This window comes from Salvelinus namaycush, chromosome 37 (assembly GCF_016432855.1).
Source record: "Salvelinus namaycush isolate Seneca chromosome 37, SaNama_1.0, whole genome shotgun sequence".
Lineage (NCBI taxonomy): Eukaryota > Metazoa > Chordata > Actinopteri > Salmoniformes > Salmonidae > Salvelinus > Salvelinus namaycush.
Window position 1 is genome coordinate 7,644,322 of NC_052343.1, and position 26,411 is coordinate 7,670,732.

General features: G+C 45.1%; 2 protein-coding genes and 1 long non-coding RNA gene across 11 annotated transcripts in view; 2 read left to right on the plus strand and 1 right to left on the minus strand.

The window, feature by feature from the left end:
• The first annotated feature begins 367 nt into the window (after positions 1–367).
• Positions 368–26,411, plus strand: part of LOC120031252 — a 38,099-nt gene continuing 12,055 nt past the window's right edge. Inside the window, exons 1-2 of the long non-coding RNA XR_005473721.1 lie at positions 368–458; positions 25,338–25,412. This is a non-coding gene — a long non-coding RNA (uncharacterized LOC120031252). The remainder of the gene's footprint in view (positions 459–25,337; positions 25,413–26,411) is intronic.
• LOC120031250 (complement C3-like) lies at positions 2,895–8,097 on the plus strand. Its single transcript, XM_038976914.1, is given in 4 exon segments — positions 2,895–4,297; positions 4,300–6,363; positions 6,366–6,497; positions 6,500–8,097. Coding segments are annotated over 4 exon segments (4,974 nt in total). The 5' UTR covers positions 2,895–2,907; the 3' UTR covers positions 7,888–8,097.
• LOC120031251 (MAP7 domain-containing protein 1-like) overlaps positions 24,490–26,411 on the minus strand; it is a 65,236-nt gene continuing 63,314 nt past the window's right edge. For all 9 annotated transcript variants that reach the window (XM_038976923.1, XM_038976921.1, XM_038976920.1 and 6 more), the window contains one exon: positions 24,490–25,707. In XM_038976923.1, the coding sequence (XP_038832851.1) occupies positions 25,697–25,707 (11 nt within the window). In that variant the 3' untranslated portion in view covers positions 24,490–25,696. The remainder of the gene's footprint in view (positions 25,708–26,411) is intronic.

Consider the following 26,411-nt stretch of genomic DNA (forward strand, 5'->3'; position numbering starts at 1 on the left):
GCTAAAAGCACAAGCATTTCGCTACACCCACAATAACATCTGCTAAGCACGTGTATGTGACCAATAACATTTGATTTTTTTTAATTTTGAAACAGGAATTACATTAAACCTAGGATGACTCTTTGCAATGAACAATTTTCCAAAGTCAGTGGGTGATATAAACAGTTAAAGATGTGATGTAGCGATACCAATAGTTGCAGAGGAGGGTTTTTTCCCGATAATCTGTTAAACTCCATAATCTGTCCCTGTCCCTGTCCTATGGTCCCTGTCCAGGATGGTTTAATGATTACAGTAGACCAGGCCTGCCAGTGCCAGAGGTGAAAAGGTGATGTTGGCATAGCGTGTGTGTTTGTTGTTCATCTCGTCATTGACCGAGATAGAAGACTACTTTGGGCCCATTGCAATGAAAAGGCAGAATTTAACACTCAGCTGTATGTTAGCGCTGCATTTCTTAAAAGGTAGGAAGCATTTGTTTTTATTCACCAAAGTAACAACACAGTGTGGTCAAAGATTTAGTGACTTAGTTGTAGTCAAGATCTGGTTACCTATAACTACAGACATAGTTATGTTTTAGCGTTTAAGTATTTATTAACTTATTTCCGGATAATTACCCACAATTAACTATTTGTCAACATCATATGGCGAACCGGTGCTACCTAGCTAGTTCCAGCTGGCGTTAGCTACTAGCCATGCAAGCATTTAATAACATTCCAAACCAAGTGTTGACGCAAGTGAGCCGTTTCACCGACTCTCCCTGACCGGTGAAACGGCTTCTCCTTCTGAAGGCCTCTCCATGGCTCTTCTTTGACAGTGGTAGCTAACTCAGCCGTCAATCGATTCAGTCTCCGCTGTCTCTACTTTATATCGGCTGGCTTTTTTTGTTGTGTTATGTGGGTATCTGCCTGTGCTAGATTAGTTCTCGGGTTAGATGGCGTTATGTATTTCCAAAACTTTGGTTTACTTTAATGTAAGCTAAGTGTTGATGGCAACTGGCTGACTCACGCAGTGCTAATGTAATGTTAACAAGCGGGTTGGGCTAATGTTAGCAGGCTAGTCGGGTTACCATTAGCAGGCGTTGGTAGTTAACTCAGCCGTCAATCGGTAAGTCTCCGCACTCTACTTTATATCTGCTGGATTTTTTTGTTTGTTCTGTGGGTTTCTGCCTGTGCTAGACTAGTTGTTCTCTGGCTTACTACTTAGCTATGTCAACTGTGGTGGTTGGCTAGCTAGGCTAGTTAGCTATCAAGGCTAGCTAGTAGGCTAAAATAACTAACTTTAGCTGGCTGGCTAAAATAACTGCATATTCCGGTAAGATTATTTTTTAACTGCTTAGATGGCATTATATGTTTCCAAAACGTTGGTTTACTTTAAGCTTGTTGTTGATAGCAACTGGCCAACTAACCTAGTGCTAACGTAATGTTAGCAGTCTGGTAGGTCTAACGTTAGCAGGCTAGTAGGGCTAACGATAGCAGGCTAGTTGGCTATGAACCTTGCAAGCTGATTTTTAACAGTAAAAGTATTTAAGTATTTGATTGTAAGTTAGATAAAAATGTAATTTAAATTTGAAGTTTAATTTGAAGTTATACATTTGAAGTTATTTCTTTTGGAGTTTACATTATATTACGTCCCACCCCACAAATGTTTATTTTTTCCGGCATAACCAGTCTTATTCAGAATTCTGATCAGTTTTATGCAATAACTCTAAAAATAGAAAAGTGAGGTGTAACTTTGCATTGGGACTTTTGGTGCGTATTCAATCAAATGTATTTATACAGCCCTTCTTACATCAGCTGATGTCACAAAGTGCTGTACAGAAACCCAGCCTAGAACCCCAAACAGCAACCAATGCAGGTGTAGAAGCACGGTGGCTAGGAAAAACTCCCTAGAAAGGCCAGAACCTAGGAAGAAACCTAGAGAGGAACCAGGCTATGAGGGGTGGCCAGTCCGCTTCTGGCTGTGCCAGGTGGAGATTATAACAGAACATTGCCAAGATGTTCAAATGTTCATAGATGACCAGCAGGGTCAAATAATAATAATCACAGTGGTTTTTGAGGGTGGTTTTTGAGTGGAGAGAAGGGAACCGGCCAGGCAGAGACAGCAAGACAGTATTCTAATGCAAATCCATACAGTGCCTTGCGAAAGTATTCACCTCCCTTGGCATTTTTCCTATTTTGTTGCCTTACAACCTGGAATTAAAATAGATTTTGGGGGAGTTTGTATCATTTGATTTACACAAAATGCCTACCACTTTGAAAATGCAAAATATTTTTTATTGTGAAACGAACAAGAAATAAAACTTGAGTGTGCATAACTATTCACCCCCCAAAAGGCAATACTTTGTAGAGCCACCTGTTGCAGTAATTACAGCTGCAAGTCTCTTGGGATATGTCTCCATAAGCTTGGCACATCTAGCCACTGGGATTTTTGCCCATTCTTCAAGGCAAAACTGCTCCAGCTCCTTCAAGATGGATGAGTTCCTGCTAATGTACAGCAATCTTTAGGTCGTACCACAGATTCTCAATTGGATTGAGGTCTGGGCTTTGACTAGGCCATTCCAAGACATTTAAATGTTTCCCCTTAAACCACTCGAGTGTCGCTTTAGCAGTATGATTAGTGTCATGAACCGGCTCAAAGCCCGTAACAAAAGGGAGACAACATGGAGATAAGGAATAACATAATATATTTATTAACCAAGGTAACCTAAATGCAATTAACAATGTTTCAGTGAACTTTCCAACTAGCATTATCAGGACCGCTGGTTTCCCAGCTCTACTGCTGGGAAGTAACACACCCCCCGGGGGAGTCACCCCTGGAACTCCTCCCACAGAATGAGCTCAGGAGTAGACAGGATAAAAGCCAGGGTTGGAGAGTGAAGGCACTATTACAGACCCAGAATCAGTGGTGGAGATGTGGGTCGGCAACTTGCTGTGTCTGGCCGCTCTGGCTGTAGCCCTCTCCTTACCTACCTTATCTGATGGAGCTGCTCTACAAGTGTTGTCAGCTCCTAACCTGCTTTGTGTGGGCAGTAATGAGAACATCTTTGTGGAGTCTCAAGACCATACAGGAGGTCCCCTGAATGTTAAGATCATGGTGAAAAACCACCCAACGCAGAGCAAAGAGCTGGTCTCTAAATCAGTGGTTCTGGATCAAGCAAACAACTTCCAGGCTATGACACAACTGGTCATCCCAGAGGGGGACCACTTTGTGGATGACCCCAAGCAGAAGCAGTATGTTGTCCTGCAGGCCCAGTTCCCTGACCGCCTCCTGGAGAAGGTTGTCCTGGTCTCCTTCCAGTCTGGATACATCTTCATCCAGACTGACAAGACCATTTACACTCCGGCCAGCACCATCTACTACAGAGTGTTCTCTATGACTCCTGGCCTGGAGCCTCTGACTAGGGAGATATTTGAGGACAAAGAAGTTGCCAAGAACAAAGAGATCGCAGTCTCTGTGGAGATCATGACTCCTGAAAACATCACCATCTTCAGGGAGATCATCAACCCAGATAAGGGAGTCAAATCTGGACAGTTCATTCTCCCTGCGATCGTCAGTTTCGGGACATGGCATGTGGTCGCGAGGTTCCAGAGCACTCCTCAGATGACGTTCTCATCTGACTTTGAGGTCAAGGAGTATGTTCTGCCCAGCTTCGAGGTTAGTCTGACCCCAGGTAAAGCCTTCTTCTACATCGACGACAAAGACCTGACCGTTGACATCACTGCCAGGTATCTATATGGTAAGGAAGTGACAGGGACAGGCTATGTGGTGTTTGGTGTCATCACAACAGAGAACGAAAAAAAGAGCTTCCCCGCCTCTCTGCAGAGAGTAGAGATCAGAGAAGGTAAAGGAGTGGCTTGTCTGAAAAAGGAACACATCACACAGACTTTCACCAAAATCCATGATCTGGTCAAATACTCCATCTTTGTATCAGTCAGCGTGTTAACAGAGGGTGGGGGTGAGATGGTAGAGGCAGAGAAGAGAGGGATCCAGATCGTTACTTCGTCATACACCATCCTCTTCAAGAGAACGCCCAAATACTTCAAACCTGGCATGCCCTTTGATGTCTCGGTTTACATTACGAATCCCGACAACTCTCCAGCCAATGGAGTGGAGATTGAGGTGGCTCCAGATAATGCTAAAGGGGTGACCAGGGCTAATGGCTTCGCCAAAGTTACACTTAACACCGTGGCATCAGCCAAAGAGCTGCCAATCACTGTGAAGACCAAGGACCCGGGTATCCTCCACACCAGACAGGCGGAGGCCACCATGAAGGCTCTCCCCTACAGGACTTCCACCGGGAATTTCATGTTGGGGTTGACTCTAATGAGCTGAAAATAGGAGACCCCATTAAGATCAATCTGAACCTGGGACCCCTCGCCCTACAAAACCATGACCTTACATACATGTTCCTGAGTAGAGGTCAGCTGGTGAAAGTGGGCAGATTCAGAAGACAGGGCAATGCGCTGGTGACACTGTCAGTGCCCGTCTCCAAGGAAATGCTTCCGTCGTTCCGCATCATAGCGTACTACCATGTGGGAACAGATGACCTGGTGGCAGACTCTGTCTGGGTTGACGTCAAGGTCTCCTGCATGGGCTCGCTGAAAGTGACGTCGACCAGGCCCAAGGCATCCTATGAGCCTCGTAAGGCTTTCAGTCTGACCATCACTGGAGACCCAGGAGCTAAAGTAGGACTGGTGGCTGTAGACAAGGGAGTCTACGTTCTCAACAACAAACACCGTCTCACACAGACCAAGATCTGGGACACCATAGAGAAGCATGATACAGGCTGTACAGCTGGAGGGGGAGCAGATAATATGGGGGTGTTCTACGATGCTGGTCTGGTATTTGAGACCAACACCGCTAAAGGGACTGTGATCAGAACAGACCCCAGCTGTCCTGTTAGTTCCAGGCGGAGACGAGCAGTGACCATCAGTGACGTCATCACTACTATGGCCAGTAAGTACAATGGTCTGGCCAAGGAGTGTTGTGTGGACGGGTTGAGGGACAACACCATAGGGTACACCTGTGACAGACGGGCCCAGTACATCATAGATGGGGATGTCTGCATCCAAGCCTTCCTCGTCTGCTGCAATGAGATGGCCACAAAAAAGGATGAATTCAAACAGGATGCACTGCTGCTCTCACGCAGTGAAGAGGAGGATGATGATGCTTTCATGCGGTCTGAAGACATTGTGTCTCGTAGTCAGTTCCCTGAGAGCTGGATGTGGGAAGACACCAATCTTCCTGAATGCCCCGCCCAAGATAAGCACTGCGAGACCACGTCTGTAACAAAGAACAACTTCCTGAAAGATTCCATCACAACCTGGCAGATAACAGCCATCAGCCTGTCTAAAACTCATAGTATCTGTGTGGCAGATCCATTTGAGATGATAGTTCTAAAGGAGTTCTTCATTGACCTAAAGCTGCCCTACTCAGCTGTCCGCAACGAACAGCTGGAGGTCAAAGCAATCCTTCACAACTACAGCGAAGACCCCATCACTGTGCGTGTTGAGCTGATGGAGAATGGCGAGGTGTGCAGCTCGGCAAGCAAGAAGGGTAAGTACAAGCAGGAAGTGAACATGGACCCCATGTCCACCCGGGTTGTCCCCTATGTCATCATCCCTATGAAGCTGGGGCTGCACTCCATTGAGGTCAAGGCATCTGTGAAAAACTCTGGCAGCAATGACGGTGTGAAGAGGGACCTGCGCGTTGTGGCTGAGGGAGTGCTGGTCAAGAAGGAAAACAACGTACTCCTGAACCCGGTTAAACATGGTGGTGAGCAGACGGCACACATACCCAGTGGAGTGCCCCGGAACCAAGTGCCAAACTCTGATGCTGACACACTGATCAGTGTGACAGGTGGAGAGCAGACCAGTGTGCTGGTGGAGCAGGCCATCAGTGGAGACTCTCTGGGCAATCTGATAGTTCAGCCAGTCGGGTGTGGGGAACAGAACATGATCTACATGACCCTGCCTGTCATTGCTACACACTACCTGGACAACACCAAAAAGTGGGAGGATATTGGCCTGGACAGACGGAACATAGCCATCAAGTACATCAACATTGGTTACCAACGTGAGCTGGCCTACCGTAAAGAAGATGGCTCCTACGCTGCCTGGATCCACACAAAGAGCAGCACCTGGCTGACAGCGTACGTAGTAAAGGTGTTTGCCATGTCCAGTACATTGATCAGTGTTCAGGAAAATGTGCTATGTAGTGCTGTCAAGTGGCTGATCCTGAACACACAACAGCCAGACGGCATCTTCAATGAGTTTGCTCCTGTCTATCACTCAGAGATGACGGGTAACGTGAGGGGGTCGGACAGTGACGCGTCTATGACAGCCTTTGTTCTCATCGCCATGCAGGAAGCAAGCTGTGTGAGAAGTCTGCCAACAGCCTACCAGGCAGTATGGATAAGGCAGTAGTGTACCTCGAGAAGCGTCTTCCCCACCTCACGAACCCCTATGCTGTAGCTATGACTTCCTATGCTCTGGCCAATGCAGGGAAAAGGAGACCCTACTGAAGTTCGCCTCTCCACAGCTGGACCACTGGCCAGTCCCAGGTGGTCACCAGTACACGCTGGAGGCCACGTCGTATGCCCTGCTTGCCCTGGTCAAGGTGAAGGCCTTCGAAGAGGCCGGCCCAATAGTCAGGTGGCTTAACAAGCAGAAGAAAGTGGGAGGGGGATACGGATCCACACAGTCCACCATCATGGTGTTCCAGGCTGTGGCTGAGTATTGGAGCAACGTGAAGGACCTGAAAGACATTGACTTGAACATCAATCTAGAGGTGGCCGGCAGGGCATCAGTCACCAAGTGGTCCATCAACAACAAGAACCAGTTCCACACTCGTACAGACAAGGTCAACTCCATAGACAAGGACTTGACAGTAAAAGCCTCAGGAAATGGTGAGGCGACCTTGTCGGTGGTGACACTGTACTATGCCCTGCCAGAGGAGAAGGACAGTGACTGTGAAAGCTTTGACCTCTCTGTCACCCTCACTAAGATGGACAAAACAAGCCACGAGGACGCCAAGGAGTCATTTATGCTCACTGTTGAGGTGTTGTATCGTAACTCAGAGAGAGATGCGACCATGTCTATCCTGGACATCGGCTTGCTGACCGGCTTCATCGTAGACACAGATGATCTGAAAAAGTTGTCCAAGGGGAGGGAGCGCTACATAGAGAAGTTTGAGATGGACAAAGTTTTATCTGAAAGAGGATCTCTCATCCTCTATCTGGACAAGGTGTCCCATAAATTAGCAGACAGAATATCCTTTAAGATTCACAGAGTACAGGAAGTAGGAGTTCTACAGCCTGCTGCCATCTCTGTATACGAATACTACAACCAAAAGCACTGTGTGAAGTTCTACCACCCACAGAGGGAGGGTGGTACTCTGAGCAGACTGTGTCTTGGAGACGTGTGCACGTGTGCGGAAGAGAGCTGCAGTATGCAGAAGAAAGATGAGCCAGATGTCAACCGCATAGACAAAGCCTGCGGCGCGGGACTGGATTATGTTTACAAAGCTACGGTGGTGGACTCTAAGCTGACGACACACACAGACACTTACACCATGAAGATCGATGACGTCGTCAAGCCAGGTACTGATGAGGTAATAGTGGGAAGGAATCGTGACTTCATGGGACTATCTTACTGTAGAGAGGCTCTGGGTCTAAAGCAGGGGAAACCATACATGATTATGGGGAAGTCTGAAGACCTGCACAGAGTGGAGGAGAAAGGACTGTTGCAGTACAAGTATGTCCTAGGAGAACAGACATGGATAGAGTACTGGCCCTCACAACAAGAGTGCACATCCAGAAACTACAGAAAAGTCTGTCTGGGCATCGATGAGTTCATTAACCAGATCACAACTTTCGGCTGCCCTGTTTAGTTTCTCTTGTTTTGTTAAATTTACATTTTTGTAACATTTCAATCCAGGTTGCATGCCCTGTCATCTCATTGTAACCTAGAGAGTGTATGACGATGAGTTTGACCACTTCGAATACATTCTGAAACTGACCAGTAAATTATGTACACTGTGCACAATAAAGCCGTTTGGGAAAGAACATGTTTTTTCTTTAAAGTTAACCTACGATGATGACGACTGCAAATGGCACACTTACACGTACATTTATATGTGCCATTTGCAGTCATCATCGTCATAGATTACTATGCCATAGTTACATTTTCTATGCCTTTATTTTAGCACTAAAATGACCCCTGCCTGCTGTAATAAGCATGAAAGAAATGCATTAAAAAAAACATCTTGTCTCATTCCTTTGTGTGCGTACCACCAGTCATTTTGTGGATTTAATTGTTTATTGGTTTTGAACACCAATCAAAGACTACTTCAGTTTAAGGTTGAGTGGGATGATAACTGGTTTAGTACTCATTCTAAATCAGTACTGTGTATCTTTCAACACTTCCTCATTGTTTTTACCAAATGCGATCAGGATTAGCAAGCATTTTCTCCTGCCCCATACGTCACTCAGCAAATAAGATGTACTGTATACAAGTCAGTCAGGGTAATAGACACTTTCATCACTGCCTTTACCGATGTGGAAACTTGTTTATAGAAACAAGATAATTTATAATCAGTTGTTAATTTATTATGAGCAAGGTTTTTACATTAGGGGTACAGACAAAGGACACTGACCCTTACCAGGAGGAAGTGTGTCTCTGTGATTGATGGGAGATATGCAGTATGTATTTTAGTAGACAACAGTTGTAGTGGGATCACACACACACACACACGTGTAAACGCACACACACACTGATGCGGAACCTTTCATGTAAGCCTTGGGATGACACAGCCGGAGTGGCTCTGAGTGTTTGAAGGACATTTCAGTCTCAATCAGTGAAGATTAAAGACAAAAATATCAATAATCACCCCACATTAACCATAGCCCAACATCCTCACTCTCTTCCTGAACCCAGATGACAAAACCTGGTGCTAACATGTGTTCTTTGTCCTGATCTTGTCAACATTCTGATTGTGTCCACATTTTTTGGACAGGTTTTGGACAGGTGTAGACAATCAAAATACACATTGTGAACTAATTGTAATCAGATCTTTCTGACCACATCCGGAGGTAGTCAGGCACGCATTTAATTTGTATTTATTTTATTTAACATTTATTTAACTAGGCAAGTCAGTTAAGAACCAATTCTTATTTACAATGACGGCCTACACTGCATCTTACAAGTGTACAGATCTGTTTGGTGAAACAATTTAACTCATCATTATAGCGAAAGTAAAATGATTGACTAAGCATGACATTATTTTGAAACAATATCTCTCTTTAATACATGGAAGGACCAGGAAATCTGGTCACAATGCCGAGAGAATGGACAGATAACACATTTTAATACCATTTAATATTTTAACAAACCTAACGCAATGGTCTGTCAGAGTCCTTTAAGAACAGTGGGTTGGAGTCAGGCGCAGAGAGCAGAGGGTTCGAATAAATGTAGATTTATTTCCCGGGGAAAAACGGTCACGCCAAAACACACGGCGCATCAACTGACCGGCCCATACACAGGACCCAAAATGTCCGGAAAAACAAAATACAATAGACCATCCACACACTAACAGAAATACAATCCCGCACAAACCTAGGCGGGCCTAACAGGCTTAAATAGACAAAAATCAAAAAACACAATAAGGAACAGGTGCAACTAATAAGACCAAACGAACAGAAAAGGAAAAAGGGATAGGTGGCGGCTAGTAAACCGGCGACGATGACCGCCGAGCACCTCCCGAACAGGCAGGGGAGCCACCTTCGGTGGGAGTCGTGACATGGTCAATCTAAGCGCAGGCAATAGTGCTATAAATTAGGGTTGGGTTTTGAAGAATTAATAAATTGTCGGTGTGTCAAGGCTTGGTCCCTCACTGGCCAATCAGAACGTGCTCCATGGCGAAATATGTAGTTGCTTCAGGTTGTGTATTTACAGTTTTGCCTTGGAATCAACTCCAATTCCAATGTTAGTCCGTTGTAGTTTGTTAAATGGCTTACAGAAACGAAATAACAATCTATAGACCTATCCCATCTTTGCTAAATAGGCTTACTTGAACCCATTTGCAGTCCACATTGTTCTAAATAATTGCATGGCCTCAATTTCATTCACACTGATATAGGGGCTAGGCCTACTGTAAACTGCATTATGGCTGAGCATGGGACGTGCCAAACATGGTCAATAGGCAAGATTAAATTCATTATTGATAAGGCCTAAAAAGAGAACAAATAATTCTAATCAAATTCTAAACAAAACTAAATAAATTGTTTTAAATAGGAAAATGGTATGTTTGAATCAACGTTATTGTTTCGACGTCATAGACTAAGTCAAATAACATACAGTACCAGTCAAAAGTTTGGACATTGTAGAATAATAGTGAATACATCAAAACTATGAAATAACACATATGGAATCATGTAGTAAGGAAAAAAGTTTTAAACAAATCCAAATATATTTTATATTTCAGATTCTTCAAAGTAGCCACCATTTGCCTTGATGACAGCGTTGCACGCTCTTGGCATTCTCTCAACCAGCTTCACCTGGAATGCATTTCAAATAACAGGTGTGCCTTGTTAAAAGTTAATTTGTGGAATTTCTTTCCTTCATTATGCGTTTGAGCCAATCAGTTGTGTTGTGACAAGGAAGGGTTGGTATACAGAAGATAGCCCTATTTGGTAAAAGAAAAAGTCCATATTATGGAAGAACAGTTCAAATAAGCAAAGAGAAACGACAGTCCATCATTACTTTAAGAAAATACTACTAAAGGACATCAGTAAGAAGAAGAGACTTGTTTGGGCCAAGAAACACAAGCAATGGACATTAGACCGGTGGAAATCTGTCCTTTGGTCTGATGAGTCCAAATTTGAGATTTTTGGATCCAACCACCGTGTCTTTGTGAGACGCAGAGTAGGTGAACTGATGATCTGTGCATGTGTGGTTACCACCGTGAAGAATGGAGGAGGAGGTGTGATGGTGCTTTGTTGGTGACACTGTCAGTGATTTATTTAGAATTCAAGACACACTTAACCAGCATGGCTACCACAGCATTCTGCAGCGATACGCCATCCCATCTGGTTTGCGCTTTGTGGGACTATCATTTGTTTTTCAATAGGACAATGACCCAACACACCTCCAGGCAGTGTAAGGGCTATTTGACCAAGAAGGAGAGTGATGGAGTGCTGCATCAGATCCAAGGAAGCAGTAGAGCGGGGGTCCAGGGAAACAAGACTGACGAGACGAGGGACTGACAACAGGGACCAGAGTCAGAGCTGACAGAATGAGCAGAGACTATGATCTGGCAGTGTGGAACTGGCAGGGCTGAGTATTTGTAGAGGTCTTGATTATGGAACAGGTTGCAGCTGGTGGGGATCTGCTCTGACTCCAGCACACCTGTCTCCACTCACACAATCAGATACACCCACACAGAGAGAGGGATGGAGAGAGCAATGGGGGAGTGGCGGATGGTTAGGGAGACACAGGATGAGAAGTAGAGGGCGTGGCACGGGCAGATGTAACAGACCTCAACCCAATTGAGATGGTTTGGGATGAGTTGGACAGCAGGGTGAAGGAAAAGCAGACAACAAGTGCACAGCATATGTGGGAACTCCTTCAAGACTGTTGGAAAAGCATTCCATGTGAAGCTGATTGAGAGAATTCCAAGAGTGTACAAATCAATATATTTTATATAACACTTTTATATAACACTTTTTTGGTTACTACATGATTCCATGTGTGTTATTTCATAGTTTTGATGTCTTCACTATTATTCTACAATGTAGAAAAAAGTAAAAAATAAAGACAAACCCTTAAATGAGTAGGTGTGTCCAAACTTTTGACTTGTACTGTATGTCTAATTAAATATTAAATTCAGCATAATTTCAACCACCCAATATACACTGAGCATACCAAACATTAGGAACACCTTCCTAATGTTGAGTTGCACCCTCCCATTTTTCCCTCAAAACAGCCTCAATTTGTTGGGGCATGGACTCTACAAGGTGTCGAAAGAGTTCCACAGGAATGCTGGCCCATGTTGACTCCAATGCTTTCCACAGTTGTGTCAAGTTGTCTGGATGTCCTTTGGGTGGTGGACTATTCTTGATACACACAGGAAACTGTTGACCGTGAAAAACCCAGCAGCGTTGCAATTCTTGACACAAACTGGTGCACCTGGCACCTTCTACCATACCCTGTTTAAAAGGCAATAAAATCTTTGGTCTTGCCCATTCACCTTCTGAATGGCACACCTACACAATCTATGTCTCCATTGTCTCAAGGCTTAAAAATCCTTCTTTAACCTGTCTCCTCCCCTTCATCTGCATTGACTTAAGTGGATTTAAAAAGTGATATAAGAGATCATAGCTTTCACGTGGTCAGTCTGTCATGGGAAGAGCAGGTGTTCTTAATGTCTTGTATACGCAGTGTATAATGAATATAGAATGATTTTTTTTTTTACTTTTCTATTTGGAATCTACAACGCAATTTCTACGTATACATTGTTCTGATAATTATGTTGAAATTAGATTGATGGAACAATCTGTTTGTCAGGTTAAGTAAATGTATTTAAGTTGAAGTTTATCCTCATTTCAATGTTTACAACACTGGTTGAAATGAGATGAAAACAGTACCGTTTGATGACCTTTTGTTTTCATCCAATGTACACTGATTCCATGTCACAATACGTTGACAAATTAACACTGAAACAATGATGATTCAACCAGTGTGTGCCCAGGTGGGAAGGTCCAGGGGGGTCAATCTAATGTGGTTTAGGAGATAGAAGGTCCTTCCAGTTGTGTTGAAATACCTGGCATCAGAGTTGAATATGAAAGAAACAGCATGCCTGCTCACTATTTAAGTGCTCAATCACCTAATCACCTAATCATGATCTTCAGCTTAGAATGCAATATGATTAATCAGCTGTGTTTGCTAGGGATGGTGAAAAAGTGTGACACCAATCAGGCCCTCGAGGACTGGAGTTTAACCTCACGCCCTGACCTTAGTTATCTTTGTTTTCTTTGTTATTTTGGTTAGGTCAGGGTGTGACGAGGGTGGTATGGGTGTTTTTGGCTTGTCTAGGCTTTTTGTATATCTATGGGGTTTTGGTATTGTCTAGGTAATGTAGGTCTATGGTTCCCAATCAGAGACAGCTGTTTATCGTTGTCTCTGATTGGGGATCCTATTTAGGTTGCCATTTTCCATTTTGGTTTTGTGGGTAGTTGTCTATGTGAAGTTGCATGTCTGCACTCGTTGTTTATAGCGGTCAGTTTGTTAGGTGTTCTTCGTGGTCATTCGTCTTATATTAAAAGTATGTATTCATATCACGCTGCGCCTTGGTCTCCTCTATACGACAAACGTGACACCCAGTAAGGTGAGCAGCAGGGCAGTGTGGGTAACCAGAAGTGGGTGTCACGCTGTGATTAGATTTTTTTTAAATTATCAGACCAAATAGGAGAACTCAGAGGCCACTCCCCTAGTCCTTCCTCCTTCAAACTCTCCAGGGTCCCAGAGCAGCTGTTCTCACATCTCAAACAAACACTCTGTCACACATGGACACATCTTATTGACCCCTTGGCAGTAAATTACTATGATCTGAGAGGTGGGGGTCATTTATATAATCATTTTTCGATGGAGGATAAATTAAAAATGGTAAGATTTAGTGCTGGTCTAGAAACATGAACTGAGCAGGCCACAGGTAGGAAGATGAAATAATACAGTAACATATTGTCTTGAAAATGTAATTTATTTTGTTTAAAAATAGAGGGTAATTGAAAGTTCACACCTAGAAGGGTTTTTCAAACCATTCGAAAAATGTTTAAACTACTGGATAATATGGTGTCAACATTCAAACCATCTCTATCCAGGTTATTTTTCAATTTAAGCGCTAAAGTTGGGTGGGTGGTGGTGATATGAAAAACAACTTGTACTAGATAAAAGTAGTGTGTTACAGAGCTGCCTTGCATAACCCAGTGGAAAATAAGACACTACAGGTGCACCCCAGAAAACTGTGTAGGGAGTCCGCCTGTACTACTCCACTGAATTATGACCCTTGTACCGAGGGCCTGATTTAGCTAGCCAATAATAACACAGGCTTGTGCTATGGAGGAGCTCCTTTCTACTTGACATGTATCTGGCCATCTTTTTTCCGTCATTGGAAGGCATCCAAGAGGCAGTGCTACAGCAGCCTACAGCAGCACATTATTACTGTAGCCATAGAAATAGAATGACTAGAACATTACACTTATGGGTGCACTTAACAGTATTTCAATGATTGTAGACTGCTACGGGATTAATAGAGAATTATTAGAATGAGAAAAGTCCGTCAGACAGTATTTTGACAGCACACTCATGAGTACACTCAACATGTAGTAATTATATTTCTATGACTGTAGATGTCAAGCCTACTCCTGCTCCCTCCCTACGTCGCCGGTCTACTAACCACCTGGATCTGTGCTGTATCAGCGTCGTGGAGAGTGTGTATGTTTGTGTGTAGGGAGGCTATGGAAAGCCACTGGGTGGTTAGGTATGACGCTGCTCATCTAGGGTAGGCTATGTGAATAGTGTGATACACCGCCGCCTGTAATATTTGATTTTGATTTATAAAGACGGGGTCAAGTTTACAGTTCAAGCTGCTTCACTCAACTCTGCCTCACGCCCCACCATTACAGAGTTTAGTAAGCTTCTTAGCCAGCTGTAAAAGCCGTTAGTGTTATTAGCCTATTTTACTCTAACCAGCTAATCTGCCACTGCCACAATGGATATCAGATATCAAACCACTGAGGCCGCCGCCAAGCCCAGCAGTGATGATGCTTCCGCGCTCCAACTAGCCTTCCACTAGTACCGCCAAGATAATGGCTCCACAGTCTGCTCCACCTACAAATGTTCCTGACGATCTTGGAACAGAGGAGCCAGCCCAGGTTATTCTATAGAATCCTACCCTAGCTCCAGGTTTTCTGTTCAAAAATGTTATTTTAGTAGCAACTGGTTCATAGGAAGAGAGTGGCTGGAATACTCGGTTACTGCAGATGTGTCACTTCTTGGTCAAAAGCACTCAATGGTCTCAGCATTTCAACTTACATTGTTATTGTGGTATAGCGTGATATAAGAAGAATTCAGCATAATTTCAATGCAAGAACCCAAATGGGTATAGCTACATATGGGTATGTTTCATCATAGAAATAGATAGCCTACATTCTATTTTTATGGTAGCCTATTGCTTTTCGTGGTTGTAAATGGAACTGTATGTATTGGAAATGTGTTTATGGTAGGCCTGCATTGCTTAATTGATTACAAGGGTGGGTCAAATTTGATCCACCGAAATGTCTTGGGCCATATTGCAACGTGTTGCTGAACTAATGAGCTGCATGATTTTCCATGTTTTAAGCTGTCTGCATCTGGGTCTTATCCTGAGTTCTGATAGTACAAACTGGCCCAGACTGACCCAGCAGACTCAGACCAGCTCCACAATGCTGTCTCCCTGCAAGGAGCCACCATTAGAAGACACAAGGAGTTACTGCAATGTCCTATGGAGGGACTCCATACCCTGGCAGAACGCCATGACCAGGCATTCGATACATTGCTGGAGCAATTCTGCGGATTCCCTACTTGGCAGCGGGTCACACCCGTAGTCTCCCAGCCTAACCCAGCTACGCTGGAGATTCAGGAACCTGCCGGGCTTTTCTCTCCCAGTGCTTCCTCATTTTCGAGCTGCAGCCTTCTTCGTTCCCCTCATACCGATCGAGGATATACCTGCAGTACATCATAATGCTGATGTCCGGGAGGTCACTCGCCTGGACCACGGCGGTGTGGGAGCAACAGTCCACGTCTGCCTCAGTCTGGAAGAGTTTGTGGCGGAAGTTCGGAGGATATTTGATTCTCCATTGTCCGGGAGAGAGGCTGCTCGTAAGAGGAACCCTGCCCTCCCCTCTCGACGCAGGGTTCCTCTTTGTGGAGAAGAAGGACAAAACCATGCGCCTGTGCATCGACTACCGGGGCCTCAATGACATCACGGTGAAGAACCGCTACCCGCTACCACTCATCGCCTCGGCCTTCAAGCCGCTCCAGGGTGCCACCGTTTTCTCCAAGTTTGATCTGCAGAATGCCTACCATCTGGTGCGGATACGGGAAGGGGACGAGTGGAAGACTGCCTTCAACATGGCCAGTGGCCACTACGAATACCTGGTCATGCCATTTGGACTTACCAACGGCACTGCTGTGTTCCAGGCCCTGGTTAATGACTTTCTCCGCGGCATGTTAAACCGGTTCGCTTTTGTCTACCTCAATGATGTCCTCGTTTATTCCAACTCAGTCCAAGAAGACGTGCTCCACGTCCAACAGGTCCTCCAGTGCCTCCTGGAGAACCAGCTTGCGTAGTAGCGAAGAAATGTGAATTCCATCGCTGCACCATTCCTTTCCTTGGTTACATCATCGCTGCAGGGAATGTACAGATGGATCCCGGGAAGGTGAGAGCGGTGGTGGATTGGCCATAGCCTACGTCCAGAGTGTAGCTGCAATGTTTCATGGTATTTGTCAACTTCTATCATCCCTTTATCTGGGTTACAGCACCCTGGCTTTCCCCTTGTCTCCACTCACCTCTCCCAAGGTTCAGTTCACGTGGTCCCCAGCTGCTGACTGGGTGTTTTGGGACCTCAAGCACCGCTTCACCACTGCTCCCATATTGGTTCATCTTGACCCGTCATGTCAGTTCGTGGTGGAGGCCGATGCTTTGGATCTCAGAGTGGGGGCTGTCCTGTCCCAACGTTCTGCCCTGGACCTCAAGTTACATCCCTGCGCCGCCTTCTCCCATTGCCTCAACACCATGGAGAGGAACTACAATGTGGGGAATTGTGAGCTTCTCGCGGTGAAGATGGCATTGGAGGAGTGGAGACACTGGTTGGAGGGGGCTGAACATCCGTTCATTGTGTGGACGGACCACAAGAACCTGGAATATCTCCGCACAGCCAAGTGTCAATTCCAGGCAAGCTAGGTGGGCCCTGCTTTCCACCCGGTTTAACTTCTCCCTCTCCCACCGAACAGGATCCAAGAACATCAAGCCGGATGCACTGTCACACCACTATAGCCCCGCGGCTACACTCTGGCCTTTGTGAGACAAAGCTTTTGGTGGGCTACCATGGTCCCGGACATTCGTTCGCCACCGCCTGCACGGTCTGTGCGCAGAACAAGACTCCTTGGCAAGCTCCGGCTGGTCTTCTTCAACCACTGCCTGTCCCTCACCGTCCCTGGTCTCACGTATCCCTGGACTTCGTCACGGGTCTTCCCCATATCTGATGGCAACACCGCCATCATGACAATAGTGGACCGGTTTTCCAAAGCTGCCCACTTAATTCCTCTCCCCAAGCTACCCTCTGCCAAAGAGACGGCCCAGCTCATGGTGCAGCACGTTTTCTGGATCCATGTACATGGTCTCCAATCAGGGCCCTCAGTTCTCGTCCTGGGCTGGAAGCTGTTCCGCACGCTTTGGGTCGTTGGCCAGCTTGTCCTCCGGGTTCCTCCCACAGTCCAACGGCCAGTCGGAGCGAGCCAATCAAGACCTGGGGACGACTCTTCAATGCCTTGTCTGGGTTGAATACGCCCCCAACACCCTCCTCTGCTCTGCCACTGGGCTCTCGCCTTTCGAGTGTTCCCTGGGGTATCAGCCGTCACCGAACCTGGAAGAGAGCCCGGTCAGCTCTTCTCAAGACCACCTTTTCAGGTATCAACAACAAGCGGACCGCCACTGTCCACTCGTGACCTGCCCCTCCGGGTAGAGTTCTGCAAACTTTATTGGCCCTTTCGCCATCTCCAAGATCATTAGCCCCTTTGCTGTTCGTCTTCTGTTGCCACGTACCCTCCGTATTCATCCCACTTTTCATGTGTCTAGGATTGAACCAATGCCTCACAGCCCTTTGTCTCCTGTTTCCAGACCCACCCCGCTCCCCCGTCTCATCTACGGCCAACCGGCATATACAGTGAGGCGCCTCCTGAAGGTTTGACTGCGGGGGGGTGCTGTCACACTCTGATCTGTTTCACCTGTCTTTCTGCTTGTCTCCACTCCCCTCCATGTGTTGCCCATCTTCCTCATTAACCCCAGTGTATTTATACTTGTGTTCTCTGTTTGTCTGCTGCCAGTTCGCCTTGTCTTGTCAGGTCTTACCAGCGTGTTTTCCCGTCTCCCTGCTATCTAAAGTTCTGTTTCCTAGTTTCCCCAGTTCGGATCATTATTTCTGCCCTGACTACGAGCCTGCCGGCCGTTCTGTACCTGCCTGACTCTGACCCGTTTACAAACCTCTGCCTGTCCTGACCCCGAGCCTGCCTGCTGTTCTGTACCTTATTGACTCTGCCCTGGATTACGGACCTCTGCCTGCCTTTGACCTGTCCTTTGCCTGATTACGGACGTCTCCCTGCCTTTGACCCTGTTTGGGTCAATAAACATCTGTGACTCTAGCTGTCTGCATCTGGGTCTTATCCGATACCTGATACCTTAGTCACTTTGTCCTGGCGCCAGGTCTGGACATAACGCATCTGGTGCCTGGTTTGCAACCAAAGTGCAAACCTTGACTGATATTTACACTCTCCTTCTCCCCTCCTTGTCCCATATGGCATGTTCATCTGTTCATCACCTTATATTGACTATTATCTTCTGACCGATTATCTACAGAACAAATGACAGAGCAGCAAATTTCCCCCGATTAAGTCATTTTTGTTTTTATTCATCAGTGCCAAGGGTTAGAGACCAAAAACGTATTTCTGTCTCTTTAGAATCCTAGGAAGACATACTTGAACAATGGCAAATGATCAAAGAATGTCCACTGCAGCTGGCTGTGTGCTACCGTACATCTGCCAATCAAACGTTTGGACACACCTACTCGTTCAAGCGTTTTTCTTTATTTGTACTATTTTCTACATTGTAGAATAATATTGGAGACATCAAAACTATGAAATAACACATATGGAATTATGTAGTAACCAAAAGTGTTAAACAAATCAAAATATATTTTAGATTCTTCAAAGTAGCCACCCTTTGCCTTGATGACAGCTTTGCACACTCTGGCATTCTCTCAACCAGCTTTATGAGGTAGTCACCTCGAATGCATTTCAAATAACAGGTGTGCATTGTTAAAAGTTAATTTGTGGAATTTCTTTCCTTTATGAGTTTGAGCCAATCAGTTGGGTTGTGACAAGGTAGGGTTGATATACAGAAGATAGCCCTATTTGGTAAAATACCAAGCCCATATTATGGCAAGAACAACTCAAATAAGCAAAGAGAAACGAGAAATTTAAAGAACTTTGTGCTGTCACAAAAACCATCAAGCGCTATGATGAAACTGGCTCTCATGAGGACCTCCACAGGAAAGGAAGATCCAGAGTTACCTCTGCTGCAGTGGATAAGTTCATTAGAGTTACCAGCCTCAGAAATTGCAGCCCAAATAAATGCTTCACAGACACATCTCAACATCAACTGTTCAAAGGAGACTGCGGGAATCAGTCGAAAATACTGCAAAGAAACCACTACTAAAGGACAACAACAAAAAGAAGAGCCTTGCTTGGGCCAAGAAACACAAGCAATAGACATTAGACCGGTGGAAATCTGTCCTTTGGTCTGATGAGTCCAAATTTGATATTTATGCTTCCAACTGCTGTGTCTTTGTGAGATGCAGAGTAGGTGAACGGATGATCTCCGCAAGTGTGGTTACGACCGTGAAGCATGGAAGAGGAGGTGTGATGTTGTGGGGGTGCTTTGCTGGTGACACTGTCAGTGATTTATTTAGAATTCAAGACACACTTAACCAGCATGGCTACCACAGCATTCTGCAGCGATACGCCATCCCATCTGGTTTGCGCTTGTGGGACTATCATTTGTTTTTCAACAGGACAATGACCCAACACACCTCCAGGCAGTATAAGGGATATTTGACCAAGAAGGAGAGTGATGGAGTGCTGCATCAGATGACCTGGCCTCCACAATCACCCATCCTCAATCCAATTGAGATGGCTTGGGATGAGTTGGACCTCAGAGTGAAGGAAAAGCAGCCAACAAGTGCTCAGCGTATGTAGGAACTCCTTCAAGACTGTTGGAAAATCATTCCAGGTGAAACTGGTTGAGAGAATGCCAAGAGTGTGCAACGCTGTCATCAAGGCAAAGGCTGGCTACTTGGAAGAATATAAAATATATTTTGATTTGTTTAGCACTTTTTTGGTTTCTACATGATTCACATGTATTATTTCATAGTTTTGATGTCTTCACTATTATTCGACAATGTAGACAATAGTACAAATAAAGAAAAACCCTTGAATAAGTAGCTATGTCCAAACTTTTGACTGGTACTGTATCTATAAAGCTCATGCTTCCCTTCTCAACAACACCAGTATGTTCTAACTTAACACTAACATGCTTTTATTCACAATGTCGTGCACCCAAAGTTAACATTTAATTTCTTCAGAGGACTGCAATGTGTGTGCTGTTTGTCATAGACCTAAAGGACCCGAGGGCCCACACCACTCTACATCAACCCAGGGGGACCTCATCAAAGAGTGGCCCAAGGAAATGCCTGAGTGAAAATTAACTCCAAAGGTTGGTCAGAGGCCATAAGAACCCGGGGGTCCACACTCCTCAAAGAGTGAATGTGCCTGCATGAAAATGAACTCCAAAAGTTGTGACAATGCTCCAGCTGATACCTGTCTAGAGTCAGCTACTCCCCATGGGACGTGGGCCCTGAGGCCTCCCTGGATCTTCAAACAGCAACTCCATAACAACAGGCACTGTAGGGAGATGATAGGTTCTGGTGTGTGTCTGTCTGTGTGTGTGTGTGTGTGTGTGTGTGAGCGTGTGATGGGGTTTGGGGCAGCTGTTAGAAACCCTTGTCTCTCATCAGAGCAGTTGAGAGGCCAGGTCTGCTTGGAGGTGGAACAGCACCTCCAGGGATAAAGAAATGGGCTCATTTGGAGTGCCTGCCTTTCTGTGGCATGCAATTAATGTGTTGCCATCAGATAGCAGCTGTGTAAAGGGGTCCTGTTGTTGTTGCTGAGCAGATAAAGGGGGTGCAATGTACTGTAAGAGGTGTGTGTGTGTGTGTGTGTGTGTGTGTGTGTGTGTGTGTGTGTGTGTGTGTGTGTGTGTGTGTGTGTGTGTGTGTGTGTGTGTACGTGTTTAAATATTCTTGTGGGGAGCAGAAGTCCCTACAAGAATAGTAAACGAACAAAAAGTTGACCAGCTGGGGACATTTTGTTAGTCCCCACAAGGTCAAATGCTATTTCTAGGGGGTTTAGGGTTAAGGTTAGAATTAGAATTAGTGTTAGGGTTAGAATTAAGTTAAATATTAAGGTTAGGAGCTAGGGTTAGTTGTAGGGTTAGGGTTAGGAGCTAGGGTTAGGTTTAGGGTTAGGATAAAGTTTAGGTTTTTGGGTTAGGGTTAGGGTTAAGGTTAGGGTTAGGGTAAGAGTACGGGTTAGGATTAGGGTTAGGTTTAGGGTTAGGGGTTAGGGAAAATAGGATTTTGAATGGGACTGAATTGTATGTCCCCACAAGGTTAGCTGTACAAGACTGTGTGTGTGTGTGTTTGAACATTAAACAGAAGTTGGTTTCTCTCTGGTTTTTCATGGTTCAGATGAAGGTATGGCTTGACCCCTCACGGACCTGTCTACCTCGTTAAATCCGGCAGGCGCAGATGACACATTTGCGCTTCCACACCGTTTACAAGATTCCACGGGTCAAAGGTGCAGGGGGTTTACGACAAGAACAACAGCGGACGCAAGTTGTACCACGTCGTGATCGGGAAGTGAGGCAGACTTAGACATGACTGCTAAAGGCATCAGGCTTTTTACAGTAGTTGGATAGGTAATGGGTAGTATAACAGACAACCAATGTTGATCTTAGAATACCCAGATAAAATGACAAACAAAGTCATAGAGGACTGAATTAGCTCTGTTAATTCCTATATTACCGTTCTCTATAAGGCTAACTCCTATGGACTCCACCCTGTGAAGAGGAATGCGATCTAAGAATAGGGTTGATATGGCAACAAGTCCAGTACACCTATCAGCAGGCCAGCAGGGCAGCTCTCCGTCCGCCGACGAGGAGATAATAGACCGACAGATCAAAGTGACATTGCCAAATCTGCACCGCCACTATGCCACCCAGCCCTGCTTTCTCAGGAGGGTGAGTGGCAGGACCTAACTCTGACCGACAGGCACCTTTATCCTTCTCCATGTCCATCAGAGCCTCGTAAATCTAACGAACACGCGCTCTCTCTCACACACAAACACGCACAAACACCCACACCTGCACCACACCACACACTCTTTCACACACACACACACACACACCTCCTCCTCTTTTCACCCTCCATTCTCTGAGAATGAATTCAGCACCTTGGCATTGCCCACTGTCCCTTCCATTACTCATTACTTGCCTGCTGACATCCGCCTAAAAATAGTGCCCCTCACCCTCTAGGCAGCACTATGGGCAACTGGTTCTTGACTTAGTGGATCAAGAGAGGGAACACACTAAAGCTTGACTACGACTATACCATTTCAATTGACTGTTTTATGACTGTCTTTTAGATATGTTTGGGATTTGAATGTGTGAATCGCTATCTCTCCATATGACACACACTGTATTTCTCTTTTTTTGCTGTTAGGCTTCACCATTGACTGAGAGCATCAAATCAAACTTATTTATAAAGGCCTTCTTACATCAGCTGATGTCTCAAACTGCTGTACAGAAACCCAGCCTAAAACCCCCAAACAGCAAGCATTGCAGGTGTAGAAGCACGGTGGCTAAGAAAAACTCCCTAGAAAGGCCAAAACCTAGGATGAAACCTGGAGGAACCAGGCTATGAGAGGTGGCCAGTTCTCTTCTGGCTGTGCCGGGTGGAGATTATAACAGAACATGGCCAAGATTTTCAAATGTTCATAGATGACCAGCTGGGTCAAATAATAATAAACTGGAGCAGCAGCACGGCCAGGTGGACTGGGGACAGCAAGGAGTCATCAGGCCAGGTAGTCCTGAGGCATGGTCCTAGGGCTCAGGTCCTCCGAGAGAGAGAAAGAGAGAGCAGTGGAGATTGGTGGGAGGAGCTGTAGGAGGACGGGCTCATTGTAATGGCTGAAATGGAATAAATGGAACGGTATCAAACACATCAAACATATGGAAACCACGTTTGACTCTGTTCCATTAATTCCATTCCAACCATTCCAATGAGCCCGTCCTCCTATAGCTCCTCCCACCAGCCTCCATTGACTGAGAGGTCTGAGAGAGTGAACATGTGTGGGGAAATGTGATCTGTGGTTTGTCACCTCTGTGTTGCATGGCTGCCCTCTGCTGGGCCGGATGAATACAGCTGTTAAATAGATTTTCTAGTGACTATTCTAATCTAAGCAACTGCGTCAGTCGGCTAGATGTTATCCCAGTGCGAAGATTTATACGGTTAGATAATGTGCTCATAAAAATCTAGTTGATACTCTATAGGGACACGTAAACATTCTAGCAATATTCACTGATCCAACTACACAGGGGAGGTTAAGTCAATAAGAAAACCATTACGTCATTGTTTCAAGACATGAATCAGGCAATACCCGAGAAACGAAACTAAATGTGAGTCAAAGATAGAGAAGAGATTCTCAAAACTTTAGAGGCATTACAGTGACTTCTCAACACACCAGTAGTGTGGGGAAGGCAACTCTGTGTTTGAAGTAATAAGTCAAACATACTTCTCCCTAGCCAAGTCCATTACTGTCTAGCAATAAGTCATAGACATTATTCATGAGTCTCGCCACAGTGCATTAGCGGTTATAAGTCATATTAGTCAAATGAGAGTTACGTGTGATGATCTGTACTGCATGCGTTTGCGTTGGGGAGCGGAGGGACATAAATCGTGCTGGTAATAGAGTCCAGCTGCTTTTGCAGGGAAAACGAATGGCAAACAGCAAATGGCGAACGTTCATCAACATTGTCAGCCCCCCTCTCACCACCAGAATGTGGGAACAGTGGGGGGCTGATGGGGTAAGGGCATGGGAGGCATGGACACCCACTGGGTTTTGGGAAAAGAAGACCAAATTGAAGGGGACAGCTGAGCTAAGTCACTGTATCCCCCTAAAAGACAGTCTCTCTCTCAAAACCATCTCCAGATCTGGTTTTCTGGTGGTTGTGTGGCATTGTATTTTGTTGTTCAGGCTGTCAACAGCGTGTCTAAATACATTGGCATTGTACTTTGATGGCCAGCTTAAAAGGGGGAAATATTTCCTAACTGTACTACTTGGTGAAACGTCATGCGCTTTGTCCGATTTGTCGGTTTCTGATAAATGACGGACATTAAGAGAATCGATGAGCACATTCAACCTCAACATACTCTACAGTGTGTCTGTCTTTTCAGCCTGGTCTCGCCAGTTTTGTAACAATAGTGTTTTCTTTGTCGTCTTTTTGCTGGTTTCAAGTGCCATTCCAAATCTCATCCAACAAACGAAGGAAAACTTAACCACAGACAACTGGACAACAATTTTCTCTTTAATAAGACTCCGATGCCCTCTCTGACCCTTCAACCCACAACAAAATATATTTATAGCATATACACACACCAGCATTTCATTTTCAAACACATTCGAATCTGTGGAATCTCAATGGAGGAGGCAACATATCATGCTTCTTGCTCAGGTTTAGAAAAAAACTAAACTGCATACTGATTTTTAAAATGGTGGGATGGGATGCCCTTGTGTACATTCTGTTTCAACACTGATTAAACTGAATGGATCACTGATTAGACCCAAGGCTTACCAATTCGGAATCTGGAGTACCCATGTGTGCGCTGTTTTCTGTTCAACTGATCCCTTGTTCATTTCTATATTCATTTCAGAATACAATCAATCATAATTGAGGAGTGGAACAGTTAAAACAGAAAACCTGTCGACACAGTACTCCTTGGAGATGGCTGACGCTGTGCTGCAACAACGTAATTCTTACATTGTCAAAACACGTCTTCTTCGGTATTTTGGAGACATTCTATTTGCAGCGAAGCTCCATTTACAGAACATGTTTACAGAGGCCGTATCATTATGTTTTCATTTCATATTAGTTACTGGGCAAACCTTGAAAGGCAGGAGTTAAGTAAACATTGGGCTTCTTTCATAAATTCATACACTATTTATTCCACAGACCCCTCCCTCCTTTAGTCCAACGCTCACGTTTTCATTTACATTATTCACATAAAACTGTACCCAGTTTTTACATTTCTCTTCAACTTAAATAAACTAAACATTAGAAACAAAAAAGCCAACTCATTTCTCTTTCAACTCATAATAATAACAATTACTCATTAGTGTATTTTTCCCCCTCAGGACTGGTGAAATCTACCATGGACGATACTGTTATGGAAGAATTGATGCTGTGATATCTTCTACCATCTACAAATGGTAACACTGATGCACCCTGTCAGGTGGCGATGATGTCATATCCTGTTTTGTATTTTACGTGTCTTTTTTTGCTTCTTCTTCTTCTTCTTCTTCTTCATCTTCTTCGGCCCTTTTCCCAGGCAAAGTTTATGTTTTTTGGGGCCTAGAAAGCAGTCTGTGATTGGTTTGGCACATGTCATAGGGGAAGTGCCCCTCGGGATGAAGGGGGCTCTCTACCCGTACGAGCGGAGGCTGGGTTCGGGAAGGTGGGGGGGCCTAAGAATCGCCTTCATGAGTGGCACACCTCACAGGACCTCTAGAGAGATAATAGACGGAGAGGACAAGATGAGCGTCAGTTTCAACACAGTGATACACCACACAACAACAAGAGAAAAACACCAGCGATCCAAAACGGTGTCCATTTTGAGCCGTTCCGAATGCGCCACCTGAATGGTGAGCCAAAATGGTCGCCAATTTGAGCATTTGTAAATGTGTGAGGAGGACCCACCCTCACTGACCCTGCTAATGACAAGGCGTATAAACCCTTGACCTGGCTACAATACTACATTTGAAAAGGTCCTGAGTGCATGTCACAAAGGGCATGAACCCATTAGGCTTTATAGGTGTGTTTTTATAGGGAAATTAAGAGGCTAATCAAACCAAGCAGCAGATGCTCCAGACAGAATCCTGACTCCTTTTAATGGCAGACCATCAACGACCATTCAGTCACCCATCATGTGAGTGAGTGATAGCTAGCTAGCGCTACGTGTGTGATAAACACCGCGTGATTGATGCTAACAGTAGCAATAGATTGACAGAGGCACCTGTCAGGCTGCTAAACGGTCCACCACAATAGCTCACGAGTATCGCCATTTGAATTAGCCCCCGGCGGTATGTTTAGAAATAAACATGTCCCCGATTGCCAATCTATGGAATTACGTCGTAACATTCAATCAGCGTGGATACATTCATCTCCCCAGTCACGAACCCCCAGCCCCACGGCCACAAACCAAATAACGC